The following is a 26,756-nucleotide window of genomic DNA, read 5'->3' as shown; positions in this document are numbered from 1 at the left end:
GTTGAGCCACTTTCGGAGTTTGCTGTTCCCAGTGTTGTTCAGCCTCAGCCTTCTTTAAGGCAACCCTTGCTTTGGGATCAGGAGAGTTATTCCACTCTTCCTCCTCCTCCCCTTGCTGCTCCACCAGTGGTGCAACTCTCGGTTGGGGTACAACAACCTCTCCCCTCCGTGAGTCTGTCTGCTCAACCATCGCTGCAGCGAGCTCAACCCTCCTCTAGGCAAGCTCCTCTACACCCTGGACTTGCGCCTCAGGAGCCTCAGCTTGCGAGAACTTTACCTTGTTCTGCGCAGCCTCAACCTCTTCATGCTCCACTCATCTCACAGGAACAGGAACGGACTACTCCGCCTCCGTCCTCCGCTCAGCTTGTGCAATCCTTGGGTTCAACTCTTGCTAGGAGTCAACCTCCTTCACCCATGCGCCTGCCTTCTGCTTCGTCTGTTGTTCAGCCTATGCAGTCTGAGCCTCAGGTTTTCCCTCAAGATGAGGAAACCTCTGTTATTGTTCCTACCCGTTCTGACTCTGCGGTTCAGCATTCTGGTCCTATCGCTTCGCTACCCTCTGCTGATGAAGTGTCGGATGATGAGGAGGCACACCTTGATCCCTCATCAGACGTGGAGGAGTCTAAGCTTTCTCCATTGTCTATTGATTTTCGAAAGGTCTTGGCTCTACTCAGGGAGATTTACCCAGACCACTTCGTCTCTGCTATTCCCCGCTCTCCTCCATCTGAGTTTTCGCTGGGCGTACAACAAGCTAAGTCCAACTATACTAAGCTTGTCCTAGCTAGATCCTCCAAGAGGGCTTTAAGGATCTTAGGGGAGTGGCTTCAGTCTAAACAACACCTTGGCAAGACTTCCTTCATGTTCCCTCCAACGAAGCTCGCTTCGAAAGGTTGCGTTTGGTATGCCACAGGGGAAGCACCAGGCTTGGGAGTTCCTGCCTCTGCCCAGGCTGACTTCTCAAGTCTGGTGGACTCGCCTAGGAGGACTGCGATGAGACGCTCGAAGGTTTGTTGGACCTTCTCAGACCTGGATCATCTTCTGAAAGGGTTGTTCAGAGCTTTCGAAATGTTCAACTTTCTCGACTGGTGCCTGGGAGCCCTCAGCAAGAAAACCTCTCCTGCGGACAAAGATTCTGCCATGCTAATTATGTCCTGCATGGATAAGGCCATCAGAGATGGATCGGGTGAGCTAGCGTCGTTATTTGTATCAGGGGTGTTGAAGAAAAGGGAACAACTGTGTACCTTCCTCTCCGCCAGCATTACACCGTGCCAACGGTCACAACTCCTTTTTGCTCCACTCTCAAAGTTCCTCTTTCCCGAGGAGCTAGTTAAGGACTTGTCGGCTGCCCTGATACAGAAGGACACGCACGATCTTGTAGCCTCATCGGCTCGTAAGTCTAAGGTTACCACCTCTGTCCCCAAGACTTATCGCTCCCCAGTGGCTGATACCCCGGCTACGAGGTTCATACCGCCCTTTCGTGGTAGAGCCCCCAGCCGAGGAAGCTCCCGTCCAGACTCTCACAGGAGCAAGTCTAGGAAAGGACCCAGGACATCTAAGGGAAAGAACTGACTCTCAGATTCTCCAGACAACAGTAGGAGCCAGACTCAAGATCTTCTGGCGAGCCTGGGAGAAGAGAGGTGCAGACGCACAGTCTGTCAGTTGGCTGAGGTACGGTTACAGGATTCCATTCTGCCTCAAACCGCCTCTGACCACATCGCCCATCAACCTCTCTCCCAACTACAAAGAAGAGGACAAGAGGCTAGCATTGCAACAGGAGGTGTCGCTACTTGTGCAGAAGAAGGCAGTGGTTATAGTCCGGGACCATCAATCCCCGGGCTTCTACAACCGTCTCTTTCTTGTGGCCAAGAAGACAGGAGGTTGGAGACCGGTGCTGGACGTCAGCTCTCTCAACGAGTATGTCACCAAGCAGACGTTCACAATGGAGACGACCAAGTCGGTCTTAGCAGCGGTCAGACAGGAGGACTGGATGGTCTCGTTGGACTTGAAAGATGCATACTTTCACGTTCCCATTCATCCAGACTCCCAACCTTTCCTGAGATTCGTTTTCGGAAAGGTTGTCTATCAGTTCCAAGCCCTGTGTTTTGGCCTAAGCACAGCTCCTATGGTCTTTACTCATCTGATGAGGAATGTAGCGAAATTCCTGCACTTATCGAACATCAGAGCCTCCCTCTACCTAGACGACTGGCTGTTGAGAGCCTCCACGAGTCGTCGTTGTCTGGAGAACCTCTCTTGGACTTTAGATCTAATCAGAGACCTAGGTCTATTAGTCAATATAGAGAAATCTCAACTCATTCCCTCCCAATCCATTGTGTACCTGGGAATGGAGATTCAGAGTCGGGATTTTCGGGCTTTTCCTTCGGCCCCCAGGATAAACCAAGCCCTAGAGTGCATCATGAGCATGCTGAAGAGGAGCAATTGCTCAGTGAGACAGTGGATGAGTCTCACAGGGACCCTCTCATCACTGGCCCTGTTTGTCGAGCTAGGGAGACTCCACCTCCGCCCTCTTCAATTCCATCTTGCGGCTCATTGGGACAAGGGCTCGACTCTAGAAGCAGTCTCTATCCCTATCAACCAAGAGATGAAGACCACTCTCCTGTGGTGGAAGCACAATCTCCTTCTCAAGGAGGGTCTATCATTGGCCATCCAGACCCCCCATCTTCATCTCTTCTCGGATGCATCGGACTCGGGCTGGGGTGCGACCTTGGACGGACGGGAATGCTCAGGAGTATGGAACAAGGAACAAGGATTACTCCACATCAACTGCAAGGAACTGTTAGCAGTTCATCTTGCCCTGTTGAACTTCAAGTCCCTCCTGCTAGGCAAAGTGGTGGAGGTGAATTCAGACAACACCACAGCCTTGGCTTACATCTCCAAGCAAGGAGGGACCCATTCGAGGAGCCTTTACGAGATCGCAAGGGACCTCCTCATTTGGTCAAGAGGTCTAAACCTCACACTGGTCACGAGGTTCATCCAGGGCGATATGAATGTTTCAGCGGATCGCCTCAGCAGAAGGAATCAGGTCATTCCCACGGAATGGACCCTCCACAAGAGTGTGTGCAACAGACTTTGGACCTTGTGGGGTCAACCTACCATAGATCTGTTTGCCACCTCCATCACCAAGAGACTTCCGCTTTATTGTTCCCCTGTTCCAGACCCTGCAGCGGTTCATGTGGATGCTTTTCTTCTGAACTGGTCCCATCTCGACCTGTACGCATTCCCTCCGTTCAAGATAATAAACAAAGTTCTGCAGAAATTCGTCTCGCACGAAGGGACACGGCTGACGCTGGTTGCTCCCCTTTGGCCTGCAAGAGAATGGTACACAGAGGTACTTCAATGGCTAGTCGACTTCCCCAGGACTCTACCTCTAAGAGTGGACCTTCTACGTCAACCACACGTAGACAGGTTGCACCCAAACCTCCACGCTCTTCGACTGACTGCCTTCAGACTGTCGAAAGATTCGCTAGAGCTAGAGGCTTTTCGAAGGAGGCAGCCAGTGCGATTGCCAGAGCTAGAAGAATTTCCACTCGTAGAGTCTACCAGTCTAAGTGGGAGGTCTTCCGAAGCTGGTGTAGAGCCAATTCAATATCCTCTACCAATACCTCTGTGATCCAAATAGCTGACTTCCTTCTTCATCTTAGGAATGAGAGATCCCTTTCAACACCTACGATTAAAGGGTATAGGAGCATGTTGGCCTCAGTTCTCCGCCACAGGGGTTTGGACCTGTCTTCCAACAAGGACCTTCAAGACATTCTCAAGTCTTTTGAGACGTCTAAAGAACGTCGTCTTTCCACTCCAGGCTGGAATCTAGACGTAGTCTTAAGGTTCCTTATGACATCTAGGTTCGAACCTCTCCAGTCAGCTTCCTTCAAGGATCTTACCCTCAAGACTGCTTTTCTCGTTTGCCTTGCAACAGCTAAGAGAGTCAGTGAGGTTCATGCCTTCAGCAAGAACATTAGTTTCACAACCGAATCTGCAACATGTTCTTTTCAGCTTGGATTCCTAGCAAAGAACGAGCTTCCTTCACGTCCTTGGCCTAGATCGTTCGAAATACCTAGCCTCTCCAACATGGTAGGTAACGAACTAGAGAGAGTTCTTTGCCCTGTCAGAGCTCTCAAATATTATCTGAAGAGGTCTAAACCTATTCGAGGACAGTCAGAAGCCTTATGGTGTGCCATCAAGAAACCCTCGAGACCCATGTCCAAGAATGGGCTTTCGTACTATATAAGGCTTCTGATCAGAGAAGCACATTCTCACTTAAAGGAGGAAGACCTTGCATTGCTGAAGGTAAGGACCCACGAAGTAAGAGCTGTAGCTACTTCGTTGGCCTTTAATAAAAACCGTTCTCTGCAGAGCATTATGGATGCAACCTATTGGAGGAGCAAGTCAGTGTTTGCATCATTTTATCTGAAAGATGTCCAGTCTCTTTACGAGAACTGCTACACCCTGGGACCATTCGTAGCAGCGAGTGCAGTAGTAGGTGAGGGCTCAGCCACTACATTCCCTTAATCCCATAACCTTTTTAACCTTTCTCTTGAATACTTTTATTGTTGTTTTTATGGTTGTTACGGTAGGCTAAGAAGCCTTCCGCATCCTTGGATTTGGCGGGTGGTCTATTCATTCTTGAGAAGCGCCTGGGTTAAAGGTTTGGTAGAGGTCCTTTAGTAGGGTTGCAACCCCTTGTACTTTGGCACCTTTGGGTTGATTCAGCCTCCAAGAGGAACGCTGCGCTCAGTAAGGAAGACGAACTTTAAATAAAAGGCAGAGTAACGGTTCTATTCGACTTCCTTACCAGGTACTTATTATTTCATTGTTATTTGAGATAACTGTTATATGAAATATGGGATACTTAGCTATCCTTTAATCATGTACACTGGTTTTCACCCACCTCCCTGGGTGTGAATCAGCTACATGATTATCGGGTAAGTTTAATATTGAAAAATGTTATTTTTATTAATAAAATAAATTTTTGAATATACTTACCCGATAATCATGATTTAATCGACCCTCCCTTTCCTCCCCAGAGAGAACCAGTGGACCGAGGAATAATTGAGGAGGTGTCAACAACAAATGATTGAGTACCTGGCCACAGGTGGCGCTGGTAAGTACACCCCCTTCTAGTATTGTGATAGCTGGCGTATCCCTCCATAGAATTCTGTCGGGCAACGGAGTTGACAGCTACATGATTATCGGGTAAGTATATTCAAAAATTTATTTTATTAATAAAAATAACATTTTGCCAATGTTTCATGGAGATTCTGTGACCTTTTCTCCATAGGAGCATCATCTGCCCAAACGGCACTTAGTAGGAGGACTTGAAGTTCCTCCTTTACTTCTGCCTCAGCTTCGTCTCCTCACACTTCCAGTTAGGATAGAAGGGCTCCGCACTTTTTTCCCCTATTGGAAGAATGAGTCCAAAGACTGGTCTACAAGAGATTTGAATATTTAATTCCTACCATTTTCCTTCACAAGGATGAGACAGTGTTGCTTCAGGAGTCCCCTTGACTCCTTTCAACAAAGATAATGAATGGGACACCATCTCAAACAAGGGACTCGTGCGCACATTCTTACAAGAACGCGGCTGCAACCTGTGCTCTTTTCTCATGAAGACGTGTACTTGCACTGCATGTAGGAATAAAAGGTCCTGTCCTCCTTTTCCCCTCTGGGATGATTTCTCTCACTTTTTAGAGAGAGAGAGAGAGAGAGATGGAGAAGCACTGCATGTTAAGAATTGTACTTTGGGAAGAGACATCGATATACCCCGCTTGGTCACCAATATGTTCTGTTAATAGGGTATTTACTTGAAAATTTCCCATCAAATTTAAGTATCGATATGAAGTAGTGCTAAAAAACCTGCTACCTTGCTCTGTGTTTCACAAAAGGACCGCACGCACTGCCGTTTTGCCACTTGAGTTCAGTCTTGAACAGAATGTAGTGCCCTCAACAATGTGCTGCTTTTCTCACAAAGAAGGAAACTTCTAAGATTTCAGATCGACGTAGCTTTTGTAACTCCTTTATCTTTCTCAAAATTTTAGTGAATTTCCTATTGTAAATTACACTTTGAAATAGGTATTCTGTATGTTGGTAATAGTATATGATCAGTCATAATTTGAATAAATGCGTACATGGTTTTCAGCAGAAAATGTAGTTTCCTTCAATACTTGTCCATTTTTTTCAATAGCATAGTAGGTGCATTAACATAATCTCCAAACACCCTACGGTAGAAGTCTTAAGTCTCATTTTCCCTTGTTTATATGTTCCAGTTGCACAGTACCTCTGGTAGTGTATTTAATCACTTAAAATGGAATGACTAATTCGTAGACTATTCATAAAAGGACCAAATATGGCTGTTGGTTTCTTAAGAGGGTGCTTTTTCCTCATCTTTTTCATTATCTTCATATTTGATTTTCATTTTCAAAACCTTCACACTCCACTTTTCATAGTAATATTAATATAAGTCATATGATATTGGTTTAATTTTTTTCTTTTTAATGTTTAATCTGTATTCTTGTTTCTTTTCCATTACTAGGCAGCTTTCCTTTTTGGGATAGGGTTTTTTAACATTTTGCTTTTACAGTTACTTGTAGTGATGATAATTTTTGGCGTGATTTTCCTAACTGATCAGAAATATTCTGTCTCATAATTTATATAAAACTTTTGATACAAATTATAATTAATTGTCTAAACTGGTACTTTAATTTTTGCTAGTTTCAACAAGTAACATATCATAGACGTAAACAATTCATTAGCCTGTAATGGAATGCATGATTTTTCTATTTTAATAGTTCTTTGTTACTTTTATAATTTTGGGGCATTTTAACTACAGCTACTAGTAAGAGTTTTTTTTCTCATATGAATTGGTTTTTAGTTAGTTAAACTTACTCTACCACTAGTTAAACTTACTCTACCACTACATTGTAACAAGAATATGTAAAAGATTTGATAGTTGCAGTGGTGCATTCCCATTTAGCACCAAAGGCTCATCAAGGATTCTCCATCGGGTCACTTTGGGATAAAGATGAGATCTAAAACATGTAGAATACACTTTTCTTGATTTCAAGATCCACCATGACGTATAAGCCCCAGGGGTTGGATAGGGCTGCCAGTGCACCTCAACTAGTTCACCATAGGTATTACTTAAAAGGACTTTGCAGAATCCTTTTAATCCTTAGCTGCACTCACTTTTTAGCTTATATACTTTACCCATTTCTTCATTCTTCCTTCTATCTTCCAGTCCAACCTCTTAACATTTACTTCATACTTTAGATGAGACCACCTAGACCTCAGTGCCAGGCTTTAAAGCCCAAATTCATAAATTAAATCCAAAGCGTACGGCAAATGCACTCCTGATAGCTTAGCAGGTTTTAGCAGTTCCGTGACTCTTAGTTCTGTCTGTCTTCTAGTAACACCGTTGGTCCTCATAACCCTATTAATCATTTGATCAAGTGGTTGATAATCTTCAAACTACAGATTCTGTTGCTATCTCCTATTATGCTACATTTGAGGCATGTTTTCCACCCAGCAGTACAGTAGTATTGAATCCCATGACTCCGCCAGCACCAAGACTGCTAGCTGTTCATGTGGCTCATTTCTGTGTGTGTGTGCCTGACTTGTCAAGAATCGTCACTCATCTGGCTCAAGCTCTTCATGTTTCTTATCTGTACAACAACCACACTTCTACATTTATTCAGCACTTCTATTAGAAAGTCATGGTCTAAATATGTAGTAGATAGTTATACATACAACATACATATACCAAGGCACTTCCCCAAATTTTGGGGGGTAGCCGACATCAAACAAATGAAACAAAAAAGGGGACCTCTCCTCTCTACGTTCCTCCCAGCCTGACAAGGGACTCAACCGGGTTTGGCTGGTACTGCTAGGGTGCCACAGCCCACCCTCCCCCATTATCCACCACAGATGAAGCTTCATAACGCTTAATCCTCTACTGCTGCTACCTCCGCGGTCATCCAAGGTTATAGTTATAGCCAGTATAAATTATTTTTCAATGGGATTAGTGTCTCCTTCAGTCAGTCATGCAGTAAAATATATAAAAATATTTTGTGCTAAGATAAATTTTTCCAATATTCATTCAACTTTCCTATCCCAAAGTTGTTAATGTGTAGTACTAAGTTTTTGGTGTATAATATTGTAACTTCTAAAAGTCACAATGCAAGCTTCAGGTTTTGCACTGTTCCTGAAATTGGTTGTGTAGAACTGTGCTTCATGTTGATGGTGTTGAGATTATGAAACTTGCTTAGGCATCTGAGTAATCCAAGCTGGCAGTTTAAGGAAATGTATTGGTTGTATGAATAAGTTTACTTTTCTTTTATTCTTAATATTTAGAATTGTTGTGTGCATAACTATGCAAGTTTTGGTTATTCTCCAAGGGGGTTTTCTAGTGTGTGTGTTAACATTGTATAAATTCTTAATTTTCAGGGTCTAGTCAGAAAGTGCTGTGTGATAGGTTGTAAACATCAATCGGAAGAGGATTCGTCTATTTCCTACTATGACCTTCCTTCAAGCAAAGCAGAAAGATCAACTTGGGCAAACATTCTTGGATTAAATTTGTAAGTTTTCCTATTCTTTTTCACTTGTGGTTACAGCATTTTTTATCCTTTACAATATATGTTTAACGCCATTCTTTCTGGATTTCTAATGAAACGTAAATATTGCATCTGGTGCCAAATTAAAGTTCTCAGCAACAAAATGCAGTATGTACATATCTACAGTCTCAAAAAAAATTTTATGGGTAGATATATGTCTGTATGAACATATGTATGTATTTATATGTATATATAGAGTATGATATATAATTTAGAATTAATTTGTATTTTTTCAAATCTACACAAACCTGAGACTTTCAAAGTTAACTTCCAAACTCAGCCAACTCTTTCAGTCCTGAGCCAAAGATCTAAAGTAGAGTCTTTAATGGGAGAATGGTTGGGCTACTTGCCTGTGCTTACCATTTCCCATTAATTACCTCTTTAAAAATTTCTATATCTGTTTTAACTCTTACTGAAAACATACATATTTTAATGACTCAGGTTTGTCTAATTGAAAAATACAAATTACTTTTAAAATTTGGTATATTCTCTGTTAAATAAAATTTTTCACGATAACAGATTCACTGCAATGTAAACAAGTGTAATCCTAACTCTTTTACAAAAAATGGAATAAGAATTGAATATGTATTAAATAGATAGGTAATTCTAACACAGGATGAGCTAGTTATGATTAAACAGAATTTATGCCATGTCTCTCTGGGGGGTATTTACAAGGTAAGGTGGAAGAAAATACAATGTTACCCAAACTGAGAAAAATTAATATCTGGAAAGTTTTATGAGCGAGTAAGAGTGTACAGCACTGTACTTACATTGCACATACTATGGGTTTAAAGAAATTAGTATGTATGTGATATTTGGTATTGAATATGGGTTCATTCATGTATTCTTCATTGCCATAGGATGTAAGAGATATTCTTGAAATAAAGTTTTACATAATTTTTCATCTAGATTATATCTTTTTATTGAAAATAAAATTTATGATTTCTTCTACAATATATCTCTTGAATTCTTGTTAAACCTTTTTATTTTTTCAGTGCCATAGATCCTGGAAATGAAACTCATGAAATCTGCTCAAAGCATTTTGATGCAAGTGTCGGTCCCCAAAATTCCTTGCTAAAAGCTGCTCAGGCACCAAAGTCAAAAACAAGGAAAAAAAAGACATGTGATATAGTAAGTTTGACATTATACCATAGTTTCTCTTTAATAGTACATGTAGTAATAATGATGAATATCAGCTAACTAACATCTAGTTTGATAAGCAGAAGAAGGCATGACCAATGGCCCAATAATTATAGCAGCCCAGCATATAAAAAAAGGATCATTGATAAAAAGTGAACTGTTTAAGCTCATTGAATAATAATAAATATGATAGAGTAATGAACTATTTAATTCAAGTGGTATATTTAACACTGCTTTTTAGATGAAAGTTCTGGTGAATGTGATAATTGGGTTTGAATCTGTTAGAATCTGAAAATGTCTAACAAATGGCTTATGAATATCTCTAGGATATTTTAAAATTTATGATGCAGAATCAACGGAGCTAGTAATTGGCCGGAAGAAAACTTTTCATAATTTTTTGTATAAACTTACATTATAAGAAAGTTGGCATAGTCCCACCAATATTTTCTCTTAAGTAATGGTTCTTAGTTTTGTTGAAAAGGTTATTTACTAAAATAGGTTTTGCAATTTAATTGAATAGTATTTCAATCCTGCAAGAGATTGATAGTTTTTATTACATAATCCATTTTCTCAAGATTACCTGTGTCCCAGACTTGTTAGCTTTTTTATTTGTATCTTTTCATCAACTTTTAGTTAATTTATCATGACAATGCATCTTTTTTGAGTGGTTTGATTTTTTCTTGTTCCTAGACGAATACAAACCATTGTTCTTTACATAGGAAAATGATACAGTAGAGCTGGAATACGGCCAATAAACGAGGTGTCAACGACTGCTTGGTTGTTACCAGTTGCCAGTGGTTGAGCACCCTGCTGTCCCCCTCTCACTCAGCAATAAACCATATGGATTTCAGCTTCCTCTGGAGAATGATCGAGCAGGAGCGGTGGCCCTTTAACATTGGGACAACCTTCGAGGCTTGTGGCTTCTCTTTTCCTTAGTGGAACAGGGAGGGCTTCTCCCCATGGACAGTCCAGCGTCTAAGACACTGTCTCTTGTGGCCTTCAATTGGGCCTAAGGGTTCCCATTCCAATGATTGACTGATTGAGGTATTGGTTTGGGGAGCACAGTGGAAGGTTGCATCTGTTCCTGCAGAAGGTGACTTCAGCTCATCCCCATCTAGAGCCAAGAGGAGGGATTCTTTTATTCCTGGTCTTTTGACCCCAAGACCTTCTTCCTTATCCTTCTCTTTCTCTCTGTGTTCATACAATACTTACTTTTAGGAGAATTTTTATTTCCTTAAAATGTGTATTTGTTCCGTAACCGAAATACAAACCACGCTATTTACATTGGGTTTACCTTTTAGCGTAGCTGAAATGACGAACCAATAGTTTTTAAGAGGGTTAATTACCCCCGCGCTAGTTAGCGGGGGTAGGGGAAGGGATAGCTTGCTACCCCTCCCCCCCACACCCCGGTGATTTGCTTCACTTCACTTTTGGCTCCGGCGATGAACAGACGTGTCTGTTCATCGTCCTCGTTGACAGCCTTTAATCTTTTTTCTGCTTTTTCTTTCAGTTGTGTGTGTGTGTTAGAAGTTGACCACCTTTATTATTACTATGCGTACGTGCCCTGGTATTGCCGGCTGCCCTTGTGGTACTTTTATGTCGGCCATGGACACGGATCCTCACACCCTTTGCCCGCAGTGTCGAGGTCGACGGTGTGATCAGGAAAATAAGTGTAGTGAGTGCAGGGAGTGGTCTGCGTCCCAGTGGGAGAGGTTTGGTCGCCGGCGTAAGAAGAAGTCCAAGAGAGACCGTTCTCCTTCCGGGGTTGCCTTGAAGGAGGAAGGTTCTCGGGACTCTTCTTTTGCCGCCCAAACCTCCTTCGAAGCTCCCCCTCGTTCGGCTCCTAAGGAGAGTCGGCCGAGTGGGAGCGCAGGCCCTAGTTCTGTTTCCCGACCTTGGGTGGGGGGAGAGGGCGTCGCCTCCCATAGCGGGGCGGTTCCTCCTCCTCCTCCGGGGGAGGTTATTGATGAATCTCTGTCTAATGATGATCTTTTACAGATTTGGGCTTCCCTGGGGCTTAAGGGCTTGCCCTCCACGGTTGCCCTGATTGACCTTGTCCAGTTGGGGGCCGCCGTTAAGCAGTCGCCGGTGATAGCAGAGGTAGATCCTCTGTCTATCGTCGACGTCGTGGTGGCAGAGGCCTCCGACGGGGCGGGGCAATCCTCTGCAGGTGCAGTTGAGGATGTTGGTGCTGACGGCTCTCCTCCCCCTTCCGTACATCCTTCGAAGGGGGAAGGGAGTCCTACGGGCTCTTCTGCTGTCCAGCTTCCCTCTAAGGGGAGTGCTTTGACTGAGACTCCCCTTCGGAGGACTGATGGTCCTGACGATCTTCCTCGTGGCCGCCTTCGCCGTAAGGCTCACCGTCCGCTGCGTCGCAAGGGCCTCCCGTCTCCTTATAAGGGTGTTAAGAGGTGCCTTTTTGGATCTTCTTCCTCCATAGGGGACTCTCCTCGCCGTAAACAGCCTGCAGCTCCAGCTTCATTAGACCTCTCTGGGGATCGGTCTCCTACGCCTGCCAGAACACCTTCTGGGGCAGATGTTCAGCAACCTGACCTCGTCACCCGACGGGCAACGGTCCTTTCAGGGCAAAGGGATTCTTCCCTTACACGTGCAGTGTTAGCGCACAGGCGCTCTCCTGCTCGTCAGCGCTCACCTGTTCGTCAGCGCTCTCCTGATGTTCGCCCTTCTTCTCGCCAGCGCTCTCCTGAGGACATCCTTCAACCTGTTGTTTCTGAAGAGCGCCCAGCGCCAGCGTTCCCCTGCTCGCCCTTCTGCAGTGTTAGCGCACAGGCGCTCTCCTGCAGTGTTAGCGCACAGGCGCTCTCCTGCTCGTCAGTGCTCTTCTGATCGTCAGCGCTCTCCTGTTCGTCAGCGCTCTTCTGAGGACCATCGCCCTTCTGCTCGCCAGCGCTCCCCTTTGGTCTCCGAATATCCTGCAGTTCCTGTTGTGCGCCCTGCGCGCCATCAGTCTCCTGAGCGCTCTCGCGATCCTCAGCTTGTTCCTGCACAACATCGCCCGCGTTCTCCAGCGCGTGTTTCTAAAACACATGTTCGCCCACGCGCTTCCTGTTCCTGTTCGTGAACGCGCCGCGCCGACTGTTCCTTCACAGGATTCCAAGCGTCGCCCTCTTGCTCGCCAGCGTTCACAGACGATTCAACAATCGCCTGCTCGTCCGCGTTCTCCTACGCGTCAGCGATCACCTGAACATCGGCGATCTCCGGACCGCCCGCGTGATCTATCGCCTGCACGCATGCGTTCTCCAACGCGCCGTCGCCCAAAGGTTCTGGAAGGATATGGTTCGCCCTCGCGCGACCTACGCGCTATCGCTCGCTAACGCGTCACCATGCGCCAACGCGCCATCGCTCGCCTGCGCACCACTGATCGCCTGCTCGCAATCGCTCTCCCACGCGCTACAGGTCTCCTGACCAACGTCGCCAGCGATCTTCAGAACGTTCTCACTCCCCCACGCGGCAACGTGTTTCCTCGCCGTCGCGCCAACGCATTCGTTCACCGGCTCGCCCACGCGCTCGTTCGCCTGTACGGCCACTCGCCTGCGCGTCCGCGCGACCAACGTTCGCGCCGAATTTCACAGCCAGTGACAGCAGCTGGAACGCGTGTTACCAGACCGCGCTCTGGATCGCCTCCATCAAAACACAGGACTGTTGTGCAGGACAGGGAAGACACTTCAGAGAGGTCAGTGCGTCTTTCTTCCCCCTTTCCTTTTCAGGCAGGTCCAGTGGTGTCCACTCCGAAGGATCGCCCGATCCCTTTCCCTCCAGCGAGGATTTCGGACTCTGTGTCCGTGGAACAACAGACTTGGTTTGGTCCTCTGATGCGGGCGTTAGTGAGGGTTATGAAGCCAGCACTCGCCAATCAGGGGAACAAACCAACGGCTGCCTCACCTCCGCTGAAGAGAAAGAGAGGAGTGGACTTCGTGGTAACTTCCCCCAGGGAGAAGTTGGCTCCTAAGAGGTCTGTCGGGAAGGCCCCATCCCCTTCGCAGGCATTTTCTCCTTCTCCCGTGGACGAGGCTTTTCCGTCCTCGGGTGAGTCCAGTGAGGCGATAGTCTTCCCCTCGGCACCAAGGGGGGAGCCTTCTCTTCATGGAGGAGAATCGTCTCGCGCGGAAGGGGCTCTCCGAACCTCTTTGTTGGTATCCTGTATCCCTCCCAGGAGGGAACCCAAGGACTCCAAGACCATCCCGAAATCGTCTTCAAGGATTCGCCAGGAACCCGCTGCTCCCCTGGGGAACGTCCATGCTTCGCCCCAGGAAGAGATTCCGGGGACGGGAGACTTAGCTGCCAGCCCGCAAGGAGGAGACCAGCAGGAATCTGAACATGCCTTCTGGCAGGTCCTGAGCCTGATGAGGCAACTCAACGGGTTCATGGACCCCGTGATCGCCCCCCGAGAAGGCAAGAACACGGTCCTGGACCAAGTGTTCGATGTTCAGAAGGCCCCTAAGACCAGTGCGGCTCTGCCCTGGTCTCGGGGGTTGAAGAGTGCCAGAGCCAGGGCCAATGCTCAGCTCGCGATTCTTGCCTCCTCCAGTCGTTCCTCTGCCGGGAACAAACTCATCCCTCCTCCTCGTCTCCAGCAGAGGAGGTATTTCGAGATCCTGGGTGAGTCTAGTCTCGCTCTTCCTCTCCATCACTCCGTGGAAGAGCTGGCTAAGGGAGTTCCCTTCGAGAAGCTCTCTGCCCGGTAGGTGTCGTTCTCGGCGTCGGAGATCCTGAGCCATGAGAAGGTCGCGAAGTGTGCCATGCAGGCCACTTCGTGGCTGGATATATGGCTAGGAACTCTGGGCATCCTATTGCGCTCCGAGGACTTGTCTAAGTTGACCAATAGGAAGGCCCTGGAGACCTTCTTACTCTCGGGCACCCGCTCCATCGAGTTCCTGGCGCACCAGGTCACCACCCTGTGGGCCAACTCGGTGTTGAAGCGGCGCGATGCGGTGACCGAGAGGTTCCACCCGAAGGTCCCCGCCGTGGATGTCTGTAGGCTCAGACATGCTTCCCTCCTTGGGGAGAATCTGTTGGAGCCACAGGATATGGAGCGAACGGTTGAGAGGTGGAGGAAATCTAGCACGGACTCCCCCCTCCATAGGGCCCTTGCAGCTCGTCCCTATAAGCCTCCAGCTCCGCAGCAACAGCAGCAGCAGCCTCGTAAGGCACCGAAGCAGGCACCGGCAGCTAAGAAATTGGTGTCTAAGCCCCAGCCCTTTCCAGCCAAGGTCAAGAGGGGCGGTAAGTCCTCCAGGGGAGGCAAGACTCCTAGAGGGAGCGGCCGCGGCCGCAAACCCTAGGAGTGGCAGTCCCCCTGCGTGTCCACGTGTGGGGGGATGCCTTCAACGTTGCGTGCACAGGTGGCAGCAACACGGGGCCGATGCTTGGGCGGTTTCGGTGATCGGCCAAGGCTATCGCGTCCCGTTCATAACATCTCAACCTCCCCTGACAGCGAATCCAGTGTCGTTGAGCTCCTATGCCACGGGATCGGCAAAGGGGCTGGCCCTTCGGGCGGAAGTCGAGACCATGCTCAAGAAGGGTGCTCTCCAGGAGGTCGTCGACGGCTCCCCAGGCTTCTTCAGTCGACTCTTTCTTGTAAAGAAGGCGTCTGGAGGCTGGAGACCTGTCATCGACCTCTCGGCTCTGAACGAGTTTGTCAAGCAAACTCGGTTCAGCATGGAGACAGCGGACACGGTCAGACTTGCGGTGAGACCTCTAGACTTCATGTGCACACTTGATCTAAAGGACGCGTACTTCCAGATCCTAATCCATCCGTCTTCCAGGAACTACTTGAGATTCTGCCTAGACGACAAGATCTACCAGTTCAAGGTGCTGTGTTTCGGTCTCTCCACAGCTCCTCAGGTGTTCACCAGAGTGTTCACCCTGATTTTTATCTTGGGCGCACAGGAACGGCATTCGTCTCCTTCGCTATCGGGACGACTGGCTGATCCTAGCAGACTCTGAGTCGACCCTTATTCGGCACCGAGACAGGCTTCTAGGTCTTTGCCAGGATCTGGGGATCGTGGTAAACCTCGAGAAGTCCTCTCTGCAGCCGTCCCAACGACTGGTTTATCTAGGCATGCTGATACACCAATCTTCACAAAGCCTTTCCATCAGACGACAGGATAGCAAGGCTGAGGAGGGTGGCGGAACCCTTCCTCAGGCGAGAAGAGCTTCCCGCCCAATCGTGGTTGCGTCTCTTAGGTCACCTGTCCTCCCTGGCTCGTCTGGTTCCCAACGGCCGCCTCAGGATGAGATCCCTACAGTGGCGGCCCAAGTCCCGGTGGAATCAAGGATCCGATTCCCCGGACTTTCTGGTCCCGATAGGATCTATGGAACGGACGGACCTGCGGTGGTGGCTGGTCGACGAGAACCTGCGAAAGGGTGTGAGTTTTCTCGTCCTCCCCCCGGAATTGACTCTGTTTTCGGACGCATCAAAAGAAGGGTGGGGGGCGCACGTTCTGAACCAGAGGACCTCAGGCCTTTGGTCAGAATCAGAAAAGTGCCTGCACATCAACCTGCTAGAGTTGAAGGCCGTCTTTCTGGCTCTTCAACAGTTCCAACGGACCCTGGCGGGTCATTCCGTGGTGGTGATGAGCGACAACACCACGGTAGTGGCTTATATCAACAAGCAGGGAGGCACTTTTTCGCTGCAGCTATCCCATCTTGCAATAGAAATTCTGAGGTGGACCGAAGTCCACTCGATAACACTATCAGCTCGCTTCATTCCTGGCAAGAGGAATGTGCTCGCCGACAGTCTGAGCAGGGCCTCGCAGATAGTGAGTACCGAGTGGTCTTTGGATCCTCAGATAGCCAACAAAGTCTTGACTTTGTTGGGTTCCCCGACCGTGGACTTGTTCGCGACAGCGTTGAATTTCAAGCTGCCTCTATACTGCTCCCCAGTCCCGGACCCCAAGGCTCTCTGGCAAGATGCTTTCCAGCAACGGTGGGACAACATCGACGTGTACGCCTTCCCACCGTTCTGTCTGATGAGAAGGGTGCTCAACAGGACCAGACTATCGGTCAACTGTTCGATGACTGGTAGCTCCGCTATGGCATCACGCGGAATGGTTCCCGGACCTTCTGCAGCTCCTGACGGAGCTCCCGAGGAAACTTCCTCCACGACACGAGCTTCTCAGACAACCCCACTCCAACGTCCCTCACAAGGCCGTGGCCTCGCTTCGGCTTCACGCCTGGAGAATGTCCAGCGTCTCCTCACGGAGAGAGGCTTTTTGCAACAGGTTGCGGAGAGAATGTCTCTGCACCTGCGAAAGTCCTCTGAGGGAGTCTACCAGGCGAAATGGAGAGTCTTTTGTGGTTGGTGTCGTGGGAGGGGTATCTCTCCACTCGATGCCACTATTCCAGCAATAGCGGACTTCCTCATATATCTGCGGGAGGAAATGCACCTTTCGGTCTCGGCAGTCAAAGGCTATCGCTCAGCCTTAAGCTTGGCTTTCAGACTGAAAGGCGTGGACATTTCTTCCTCGCTAGAACTCTCTCTACTCATACGTAGCTATGAGCTTACCTGCCCCCAGTCGGAAGTGAGACCTCCTCCTTGGAACGTGGTTCGGGTCCTCAGGGCTCTTAAGAGACCTCCCTTCGAACCATTACGCCAGGCCTCCGATCGCCACCTGTCTTGGAAGACGGCTTTCCTGCTGGCTTTGGCTTCGGCCAAGCGGGTTAGCGAACTTCATGGTCTCTCGTACGACATCGCCCATTCAAGGGGATGGGGGGAGGTAACGTTCAGGTTCGTCCCTGAGTTTGTGGCCAAGACTCAGAATCCTGGAGTGCCGGATCCTCGGTTCGACTCTTTCAGGATCGCGAGTCTCCACTCTGTAACAAGCGACCCAGACCAGCTGCTACTATGTCCAGTGAGGTGTCTGAGGTACTACTTGAAGAGAACGGCTGCAGTCCGTCCTCAAGTGCAAGCATTGTTTGTGAGCACAGGCAGGACAAAGAGGAGGGTCACCAGGAACACCATCTCAGCTTGGATTCGAAGGGTTATCCACCACGCCTTGAATCCAGACCCTCCTCCGTCACGTCGCCCTAGGGCGCACGATGTCAGGGGCGTTGCTACGTCCCTGGCCTTCAAGAGAAACTTCTCTGTGACGCAGGTGCTTCAAGCTGGGGTCTGGAAGCGTCAGACGACCTTCACAGTCCACTACCTGCAGGACGTGACCCACAGGAGCCTAGATACGTTTTCTATCGGCCCTGTGGTGGCTGCACAACAGCTGGTCTAACCTCAGGCTCCTTTGTGAACAAGTAGCAGTAGGTTGAGGGCGTTGTTACCCGGTTTTAGTCTGCATGAATGAAAGAGTATGTCTGACCCTTACTTCTTTCTTCATTCTCCCCTCTCTTGGGGTAGCAGCAGCCTGGTCCTCGCATAGCTGACCTTGACCTCTGCAGGTAACCCATGCTTCCTTGTGCTCCTAGTATTAAGCTTAATACTGTTGCGTCCCCCATACCCTGACGAGGTGGTATTGGGAACGTCCTATTCTAGATTCCTATCTAAAGGTCTCAAGGTCAACTTCATAGGACGAGTCACACTTTCCTCCACACACAACTTACGTAGGCCACTCGTTCCTAGCGCAGCAAGGAACTGGTGAGGTGCAGGGGCTCCTTCTCTCAAGTGCTACTCACTGAGGGATGGAGCCCCCTGGCAAAGCCGAAGTCAGTAAGGCTGGGGACTTTCCGCCCTTCCTAAGGGGTAAGTCACCCAATGTAAATAGCGTGGTTTGTATTTCGGTTACGGAACAAGTGACAAATTCGGAGATAATTTGTAATTTTCCTAACCATACAAACCTTAGCTATTTACACATATTTGCCCGCCAGCCCTGGCCCCCAAGTCAAGTCCTACCTCTAAGTGAAGTGAAGCAAATCACCGGTGTGTGGGGGGGGAGGGGTAGCAAGCTATCCCTTCCCCTACCCCCGCTAACTAGCGCCGGGGTAATTAACCCTCGTTAAAAACTATTGGCTCGTCATTTCAGCTACGCTAAAAGGTAAACCCAATGTAAATAGCTAAGGTTTGTATGGTTAGGAAAAATACAAATTATCTCCGAATTTGTCATATTAAATAGAATACAGAATAAATTTATACTGTACTTGGCTTAAGTCCATGTTTGAGAGTAGGCTAGTCTCAAAACACAAAATTCAATTTCTTTGGCTGAACTCTATTTTTAGCAGACAACATAACATATATACTGTATACTGAAATATGTCTTCAACTTTTTTATTCATTTAAGCATTTTTGTGCTCTTCAGTCATCAATATAAGGTGTTTTTAAAAAAAAAAGAATAATTAAAATATGAAAAATATAAAATATATCTGCACTCAGACACTCGCAATATAAAGAGGAGTCTGTTATACATATTTACATATAATATATTTATAAATCTCCAATGTACTTTCTTGTTATTAAAGAGATGGAGATTTACCAGCCCAATGAGTCTGGTAAATCTCCATCCTTTTAATAGTAAAGTACATGATGCATTTATGAATATATTACTGTTTATGTAAATCTATATCACAGACTTCTTCATAGTGCACATTTCTGAGAACAAATGAGCTTCATGGGAGTGATATATAAACCATAGTATGGTGAAGGGTTACACTGTGTTCTGAAACATGATAAAAATAATCAATTATAGTTAGAAATTTGTTGAGTACCTCAGAGTTTAAAGGAATCATAAAATATACCACGCCATCCACGTATGTAATATGAGATTGATAAGAAATGCTTACTTTAGCTTGTGGATGGATATAAGTTCAAGGTAACCCACTTGGTCTTCTGCCTCACAATCTAGTTGTCATAAAGACAAACTAGGATTGTGGTTTTGCAAGGGTTTCAGCAGAAGGAACTAGAGTATATAAAGATTTTTATGCTTTCAATGTAGAGTGCAGCATACTCTCAAACGCCCTGCTGAATGAACCGTTAATATTAAATTGCCTTTGGGGCTTAGGTTAAGTTTGGCCATGGGGTGAGAAGGGCCAAAATTACTATTATCAAGGGAGAGTTCAATCCCAGTCTTCCTTGGCCTTTCCCCTGAACTAACAACACATTTCTTTGTGTGCTTAGAACTGTTAAGTTTCGAACGGTGCAACTATTGAAACAGACTTTTCTATGATTGTACCAAGAGGGAAATGCACTCTTCACAATGATTATTTAAATCACAGTACAGTATTGCCCCTGACATAATACACAAAGGTAATTTAGATCATGATCTCCCAGAAATAATTCTTGTGCACATTCCAGGCAATAATTGCTAACTAAACCATGGGAAGACAGATTAATGTGTAGTACGTAAAAAATATGGAGAGCGTGTTATCACGGGTGGTTGATAGGAATAACTAAAGACAAAGAATATCTGATGTGACAATCCTTGGCTTTTTACAACTTACTGGTAGAAGGTTACTTTCATTTGTTAAAGCTTTATATTTATTGAAGAAAAAAAAAGTTGGAAATTTTTAAAAAATTTCTGGAGGAGGAGCAATATGGACATCAGGTTAGTATAGAAATAAGAATTTTTATCATTATTATTATTATTATTATTATTATTATTATTATTATTTTTTAATTTTTTTTTTTTTTGAAGTGAAGCGTGTGAGATTCCCTTGTATGATACTCATACTATGCACTACTATACACTAGTTGGCTTTAGCCATCTACCATCAATTGTTATGGGCAATTTAGGATTTATTAAGAATTATGGTTTTTATTAGTTATGATTTTAACTTCCATCACTTAATGACTATATAATATCTTTTTATATTTTTTATAGTTAATAGCAGAGGAGGCAGAAAAAGTAAAACAAAGTATGGCGACAGGGCGGACCAAAAGAACTCTAAAACCAAATAGGAATTACGATTGGGCAGAGTTGTGAGTAAAATTATTGATTAACTGTTGGGCTCTAATGTACTTGGGGGGTCTTTTAGTTATTGATTATATGCACATTCTTTCATTTATTTACTGTGGTGTTTCATATTGAATGTTTGCATCACTATACTCTGTAAAACTTTTTAAGAATGCCAGGGTTGGGCCTTGTAGAAAATACAGCATTGTCAGATCTAAGGGTAAGGTCCTTTAAATGCATCCCACAGAGGTAATTTTTTGGGGGAAGAGTTGCTTAAGACGTTGCAAGTCAAAGGGAAAAAGTATGCTTCTTAAGTACATACACCCTTTTACTTATTTTGTGATTTTCAGTCCTGATCCCATATCCTCCTTCCTATATATGGATTATTTGCATATATGTATTATTTGCATATATATATTTTTCATCACTTTGTTTTAATTGTTAAAGTAAATACTACAGCATAAGATACTGGCATTATATGTAGCAGCTTTGACTGCTTACTTTTGCATAGCAAATATCTACTTTTCTAATCACCATTTAAGAAGATTCTGTACTTCCACTATAACCAATATTTCCTTTCATCGGTAGTAGCACTTTGTCAAGACTAGAAATTGCCTTCTGATCGTAGAAACCATGAATTGTTCTTTACAGAAAATTTTCATCAAAATCAGTCACTTTCCTCATTTTGTCTTTTTTTTTATTAAACGCTGGAGATTCCAATGGATTTACTATCTCTCTTGCGTCCTCTTTTAGTCTGTAACTAGTAATTTCTACCACTTTGGTTGCTTCAAATGCTTTTTGGATAGCCTTCAAAACATCAGTTGCAGGACCTCCTCGTTGTTTCTCTAAAAGGAAATATTTCAGAACATTATAGAGAATTTCCTAGGCCTTGGGTGGTAGGTAAAGGTGTTTGCGGGAGTCACTCGGGCTGCCCATTATTATTAAAACAGGTGATAAAGAGTGAGTGTCCTTTAATGACTTTGACTGTGACCTTTTAAATCCCAGTACATACCATAGAACCCATATACTTAGGTCTGGCAATGCCAAGAAAAAAATATGACATCTACAGTTTTAGTAAGGAAATTTGAGCTTTAATTAATAATACAGTAAATAAGGTTTTATTTGAAATATCTGTTGAAAACAAAGCATTTCAATAGACTCCTGGATGCTAATATGAATAAAAAAACATAAAATTGGCAACATATGATATTTGTACCATCCACACCTGAACGGTCTTAGAAAGCTTGACAAAGTATAGTTTCAAGTTAAAAAATCTTATCCTTCTTACTTTCTGATCCATCTAGAATTCCATTAATGAAAAATGAGACACCTGATATAGAGGCAGAGACTGTAACGCCAAAGACTTCTAGAAATTCAGTTGGTCCCGGAAGGCCTCGAAAACAACCTTTGGATGATGTTAAAAGAAGCAAAAAGGAAAATGAGAAGCCTCTTAGGGAAATGCGTGTTAATCTAGACAATGAAATGGAAGTACCTAATTTTGAGGAAGACGAGTATGAAATTGAAATTGGTAGTATTAGCTTACCATCAGCACCCAGAGCGCCACCACCAAAACCCAAGGGACGGCCACACCGAATACAGGACACTTGTACACAAACAGTAAGTGATGAATATTAAGGATCTTGGAATCTATTTTTTCAAGTTATCAGGTTTTATGCGGTACATGTAATAACCACAATGAGTATTATTTAGTTTTATGAATAGAACTTACCTGGCAGTTATATATACATAGCTAATAATCTCTATTTCGGCAGAATTTTTCTAAACGTGGCGACCGCCTTGTGGTGGTTGGGTGGTAACACCCGTTAAAGGGTGGTAGGAGGAATCATTCCCGTTTTCTGTTCTTCAGTTCATCTCTGCCGGCTGGATCGACAACACGTTGGTCCGTCATTAAGAGTTTTTCTTTGCTTTCCCTGCTCGGTGTACCAGTCTGCTTTTTTGGTGAAGTACTCTGATTTGGGGTTTTGGCGATCGTGTTTTTTGTTTTCTCTTAGCTTTTTTGCTATTTTCATTATGAGTGAAAAGAGTCATTACCGTGTCTGTGCGAATGAGGAATGTAAGGTGAGACTACCGAAAATGGCGGTAGACCCTCACACCGTGTGTTCTTATTGTAGGGGTTTTGTTTGTGCCCTTGATAATAGGTGCGGGGAATGTAAAGTTTTGGATGAGAAAGATTGGTTGATTATGAAGCGCTATGTGCGTAAACTAGAGCTCGATAGAGTTAGGAGAGCTTCTAGGTCTAAGTCTAAGTCTGTTAGTGGTAAGGAAGACGAACTTAGTGTAGATTTATCTATTGAACCTATAATTGATTCCTCTTTGGAAGTTGATCCTTCCCTTGAGTTAGTAACTCCTGCACCTCCTACAGGTTCCGTATCTACGGATGACCCTCGGTACGCTAGCCTGGCGGCCGAGTTGAAGGCCATTAAAGAACAACTGGAGGCCTTTAAAGGTAAGGAAAGTGAAAGTGCTTGTGTTAGTGCAGTGGAGGTGGCGACTGACCGAACCTGTCATTACCCTAGGCCTAGATCTCTACCAAGCTCCCAGGACCAAGGGAGAAGGTACGTCGATGACCGAAAGGGGGTGAGAGGTACGTACCCTCGGTCAGCCGTCACTTCAGGCAGTCCTGTTGTCGATTCCCAGGCTGCTCTTGACCGTCACGGGAAAGACGTGTCGGATGTGTTGTTTTCTTCTCTGAATTCATCCAGACGTAAATGGAAGTTTGAAGCTTCAAGACCTACTAAGAGGAGATGGAACCGCGACGAACGGTCTCGTTCTTTCTCTCCCGGTTCTAGCAGTTATGAACCTTGTCCGTCGGAGGATGATTTCGACTCCGTGCCTGTGAAAAGGGCGAAGCCTACTGCTGAAGATCCTCCCCCTTCTACGAGTGTTATTCGTCAGCCCTCCCCTTCGGTGCCGCAAGACCCAGCTGATGTTGCTAAATCCTTTATGTCTGTCATGCAGGAACAACTTTTGACGTTAGTGCAAGCCTTTAGCCGCCCTCACGCCCAGTCTGACAGACGTAAAGACGACTCGTTACCGATTAAGAAGTCTGCTTCTAAGAGAGAACGGAGTTCTTCTTTAAAGAAAACTTCTCCCTCTCTACGCCAGGATGAGGAATGTGTGCTTTCGCCAGGCGATACTTCTTCTCGATACCAGGACGATACGGTTTCTCGTTCTCGATACCGAGACGATACTTTATCGTACGATGCTGCTTCTCGTTCTCGATGCCAAGACGATACCGCCTCCCGTTCACGATACCAGCACGATACCTCCTCTCGTTCGCTTTGCCACGACGATACCTCCTCTCGTTCGCTTCGCCACGACGATACCTCGTCTCGTTCACGACAATACCGACCCTAGTTCTCGACGCCATGACGATACCCCCTCTCGTTCACGACGCCACGACGATACCGCCTCTCGTTCTCGCCGCCAGGACGATACCGCCTCTCGCTCTCGACATCAGAACGACTCGGCCTATCGTTCTCGGTGCCAGGGCGATACCACCCTGCCTCTTCGGGATGATACTGCCTCTCGTTCCAAGGATTCTTCTAGCGCTGGACTCCAGGATGCAACCCGTCTTTTGCAGGATGATGCCTTTGATTTGCCCTTGTCGGGTTCTAAGGATCCTTCTTCTCGTTCGAAGGATATTGCAGATGTGGATCAGGACCTCGAGGATGTTTCTGATGACGATGATAATCCTGCCGACACTGCGGGAGATTACAAAGTTCTCTCTCGCTCCCTTCTTGAACTTTTTGGAGGGGAATTCCAACCTGCTGCCCCTCAATCTCCTCAGTCCCAATTTAACAGAAAGAAGGCCAAGAAACAGTCGGCCTTCATCAAGATGAAACTGTCTATCTCCGCAAAGAAGGCTCTCACGAAGATTGATGACTGGATGAAGGAGCGGAGACAAGCAGTTAAGACTTCCTTCTCGTTTCCACCAGCTCATCTTGCTTCAAAAGCGGGTATGTGGTATGCAACTGGGGAACCTTTGGGTCTGGGAGTGCCTTCTCCTCCAAGGGTGACTTCTCTGGTTTAGTGGACTCTGCTAGAAGGCATGCTCTCAACTCAGCCAAGGTCATGTGGTCGATGTCGGAGCTGGATCATCTCGTCAAAGGTATTTTTAGAGCCTTTGAGGTTTTTAGTTTTCTAGACTGGTCGCTTGGGACTCTCGCAAGGAAAACTGACCAGATAGAAGGATCTAGGGACCTTACCAGTATTATGTCCTTTATGGATAAGGCCCTCAGAGATGGGGCGAATGAGTTGGCGGCGCTGTTCTCAGCTGGGGTCCTAAAGAAGAGAGCTCTGCTTTGCTCTTTTGCTTCTAGGTCTGTTACCACTGCACAAAAGTCTGAGCTTCTTTACGCCCCCCTCTCTCAACATCTTTTTCCCCGAGTCCTTGGTTAATGACATTATGCTTTCTCTGGCCCAAAAAGCCACCCAAGACCTTTTATCTCGTTCTGCTCGTAAGCCCTTGGCAGCCCCTCCTTCTTCTTCTGTCCCTGAACAAACCTCGTCAGCAGGTTTATCCTGTTCTCCTTCGCCCAAAGAAGGAGCTCTCTTGCTGTCTCGAACAGAGACAGAGAGTGAGTCCCTTCCTGATGTAAGCAAGAGCTGTGGTGTTGTCTGAGTTGACCTCCACAATCTTCCCAGACACCAAGTCCTTGAAGGCCTTTAGCCCCAGAAAAATGGCCATCAGCTCCTTGTTGTTGATGTGCCATCCCAGCTGAATTCCTTCCCAGTAGCCTGAGACCTCCTTGCTTCCTAGTGTTGCCCCCCAGCCTGACTCTGATGCGTCTGAAAACAACACTAGGTCTGGGTTCTTCTTGTGTAAGGAGATCCCTTCCCCTAACAAGGTTGGGTCCAGCCACCACTTCAGAAGATTCTTGACTTCTGTTGGAACGGGGAAGGAAAAGGAGTCTTCCTGCATCTTTCTGTTCCACGTCTTCGAAAGAAAGTGCTGAAGAGGCCTTAGGTGGAGTCTCCCCAGAGAGACAAACTGTTCGAGGGAGGATAGAGTCCCCAGCAAACTCATCCACTCCTTCACTGTGCACCTCTTCTTGTCCAGGAAAGTTCTGACTTTTACGAGACACTTGGTCTGTCTTTCCTGAGAGGGAGAAGCCCGAAAAAGAACTGAATTCAGAACTATCCCCAAATAGAGAATAGTCTGATTCGGTCTGATCTGAGACTTCTCCCTGTTGATGACCAGGCCTAGATCTTGAGCCATCATAAAAGTCTTCCGTAAATCCTCCAGACATTTCTCCCTCGATCGTGAACGAATCAGCCAATCGTCCAGATAGAAGGATATCCTTATCCCCTCCTGATGCAGCCAACCTGACACATTCGCCATTATCCTGGTGAAGACTTGAGGAGCCGTGCTGAGACCGAAGCAAAGAGCTCTGAATTGGAAGCACTTGCCCTGCATTACAAATCTCAGGTACTTCCAAGTGTGTTAATCAGCTATGTATATATAACTGCCAGGTAAGTTCTATTCATAAAAATGGAGTTTTTATGATAAAACAAAGTTTTATGAATACTTACCTGGCAGTTATATATACATTCGAAGGCCCACCCACCTCCCCTCAGGAGACAGGTCGGGCATAGATGAACTGAAGAAAAGAAAACGGGAATGATTCCTCCTACCACCCTTTAACGGGTGTTACCACCCAACCACCACAAGGCGGTTGCCACGTTTGGAAAAATTCTGCCGAAATAGAGATTATTAGCTATGTATATATAACTGCCAGGTAAGTATTCATAAACTTTGTTTTATCATAAAAACTCCATTTTTCAAAATGCATGTTTTACTAGTGCAATCAGAAAATTCAAACAGGAATGTTTATGTAACATGAAATAGAATAAAAAGCACTTATCCAGTATTTTAGGTGAAGTTTTGTGTATAGCAACCTTTGTTTGTTCATTCAATCACTAAAGTGTTTTTTATTATGTAATAGTAAAAGAATTATGCTTGGTAGCTCTGTAATTAGTTGAATGAATAAAACATGAAATAGAGTATAAAGATACCGACAGTACAAGAAGAAATTTTTTTGTTTTTTCGTTCACCAATGCTTTCAGAAATTTGTCAAATATTTAATAATACTTTCGTTACTGTATATTCCTGTGT

The 26,756-nt window shown here is 45.8% G+C and overlaps 1 protein-coding gene across 8 annotated transcripts in view; it reads left to right on the top strand.

The window, feature by feature from the left end:
* The window catches only part of LOC137627679 (zinc finger protein 160-like), a 147,650-nt gene that overhangs the window by 23,868 nt on the left and 97,026 nt on the right, over positions 1–26,756 (top strand). For all 8 annotated transcript variants that reach the window (XM_068358875.1, XM_068358877.1, XM_068358878.1 and 5 more), the window contains exons 5-8: positions 8,458–8,588; positions 9,620–9,755; positions 20,546–20,643; positions 21,922–22,234. In XM_068358875.1, the coding sequence (XP_068214976.1) occupies positions 8,458–8,588; positions 9,620–9,755; positions 20,546–20,643; positions 21,922–22,234 (678 nt within the window). The remainder of the gene's footprint in view (positions 1–8,457; positions 8,589–9,619; positions 9,756–20,545; positions 20,644–21,921; positions 22,235–26,756) is intronic.

This window comes from Palaemon carinicauda, chromosome 35, assembly GCF_036898095.1.
Source record: "Palaemon carinicauda isolate YSFRI2023 chromosome 35, ASM3689809v2, whole genome shotgun sequence".
NCBI classification, from domain to species: Eukaryota; Metazoa; Arthropoda; class Malacostraca; order Decapoda; family Palaemonidae; genus Palaemon; species Palaemon carinicauda.
This window is presented reverse-complemented; position numbering and strand designations above follow the sequence as displayed.